The sequence below is a fragment of the Convolutriloba macropyga genome, unplaced genomic scaffold (assembly GCF_964194025.1).
Source record: "Convolutriloba macropyga unplaced genomic scaffold, txConMacr16.3 SCAFFOLD_6653, whole genome shotgun sequence".
Classification (NCBI taxonomy): domain Eukaryota; kingdom Metazoa; phylum Xenacoelomorpha; order Acoela; family Convolutidae; genus Convolutriloba; species Convolutriloba macropyga.
Window position 1 is genome coordinate 7,814 of NW_027451247.1, and position 1,429 is coordinate 9,242.

General features: G+C 36.3%; 1 protein-coding gene across 1 annotated transcript; it reads left to right on the top strand.

Moving 5' to 3' along the window:
* The first annotated feature begins 272 nt into the window (after nucleotides 1-272).
* On the top strand, nucleotides 273-1,073 carry LOC142356506 (MFS-type transporter SLC18B1-like). Its single transcript, XM_075408402.1, has one exon. It carries the CDS (start codon nucleotides 359-361, stop codon nucleotides 983-985), a length of 627 nt encoding a protein of 208 aa, XP_075264517.1. The 5' UTR covers nucleotides 273-358; the 3' UTR covers nucleotides 986-1,073.
* The last annotated feature ends 356 nt before the right edge of the window (nucleotides 1,074-1,429 follow it).

Consider the following 1,429-nt stretch of genomic DNA (forward strand, 5'->3'; position numbering starts at 1 on the left):
AGCAATATGAGATGAAGGCCATTAAGAGTTATCTACAAAGCCATTTTAGCAAATAAAATACGATACCCTTAAATTGCCAATGCAATTCTTGCAACAAATTCTAATGAAAAGAAAAAAATACTACATCAAAAAAAATTTGAGTTAAGTTGAGCTGTTCCGTAGGTGTATCTAACATAATGAGATCAAATTGTTCCCAAAAACAACCAAAGTGTAACCTATAGCAGATAAAAATGCTTCCACTATACCACCAAAAAGCCCACTGATTTGATAAGATTCCGAAGATTATGAACCAAGTAACTCTAAAGCGATCGCATATTCTGCGGAACACCAAAGTAACAAGATTCCTGTGCTGAAGTTCATGGCAAACATCGGCGCTATATCTATTACCTTAGCAGTGACATTAGCAGCTTCTACTTTGGGTTTCTTAGTCGTCAGTTTTGGACCGCATTTACTTGACGAATTCCAAATCCCAAATGTCAAAGCTGGACCCTATTTTCTACCTTTTACAATTATCAGAGCTGCCAGCGCGCCTATTTTTGGGTGTATTATTGATAAAGGGTATGGTGGCATATCTTTTAGCGTGTTCGGATCTGTGTTGGGCGTTTTCGGGTTATTAATGCTTGGTCTGTCGCGTTCAGTTGAAGTGTTGCACAATATTTACAGCTTTGAGATTCTGATCACAATTATTGGAATTAGTTTAACCGCAACGTTCGTGCCATTGATTCCCCTTTTAAAGAAGATTTACCTAAAAGATGATATGGTTTACATGGAAGCGGTTAATACCTTTACATCGGCAATGTATTGTGTGTGTTATGGTTTGGGTATGGTGTTCGGCCAAAGCGTCATTGGAGGAATCGTTTTACAGATGTTCGGTTTCTACATAAGTTGCATTTTACAGGCTGCGCTTTGTGCCATATCTGGTTTGTTCGCATTTATCTACCTCGTCAGAAACGGATTGCTAATTTCACAGCACATATTGGCATAACCACCTTAAATGCGGACTGGTATACAAATGACAGTACTGAGCATTGTTACTTTATTCCTGCATAAAACTAATTAAATATTTTTTTTCACCGAATTGCTGTTTTTAACCAGGCGACACCTCGCGGAGAAAAGAACTTAAAATTATAATTTGCAAGTCCTCATTTTTGGTTTGAGTTTTCGGCGAAATGTTTGGTATTAATTATCGTACGTTTGTCTATAGTTTATTTAAAAAAAATGTCCGTATATAAACTTGGACAGGCTTTATAGTACTATCAGAGCATCAACTGTTGGAGCAGAATGTTTAAATCTGTAATTTTTGGGCAGTTAATTTTGAAATTTGATGGATCTGTATTTGCACCCTAGAGTTGCATTGAATGATGAATTTCATCCTGGTAAAATGTTTGTCCTGCTTTGATTTTGTTTCTCTGATTTTTAATTACATTTT

Excerpts from the sequence above, each read along its gene's own strand:
- LOC142356506 (XM_075408402.1), top strand. The coding sequence starts at position 359 with ATGGCAAACATCGGCGCTATATCTATTACCTTAGCAGTGACATTAGCA.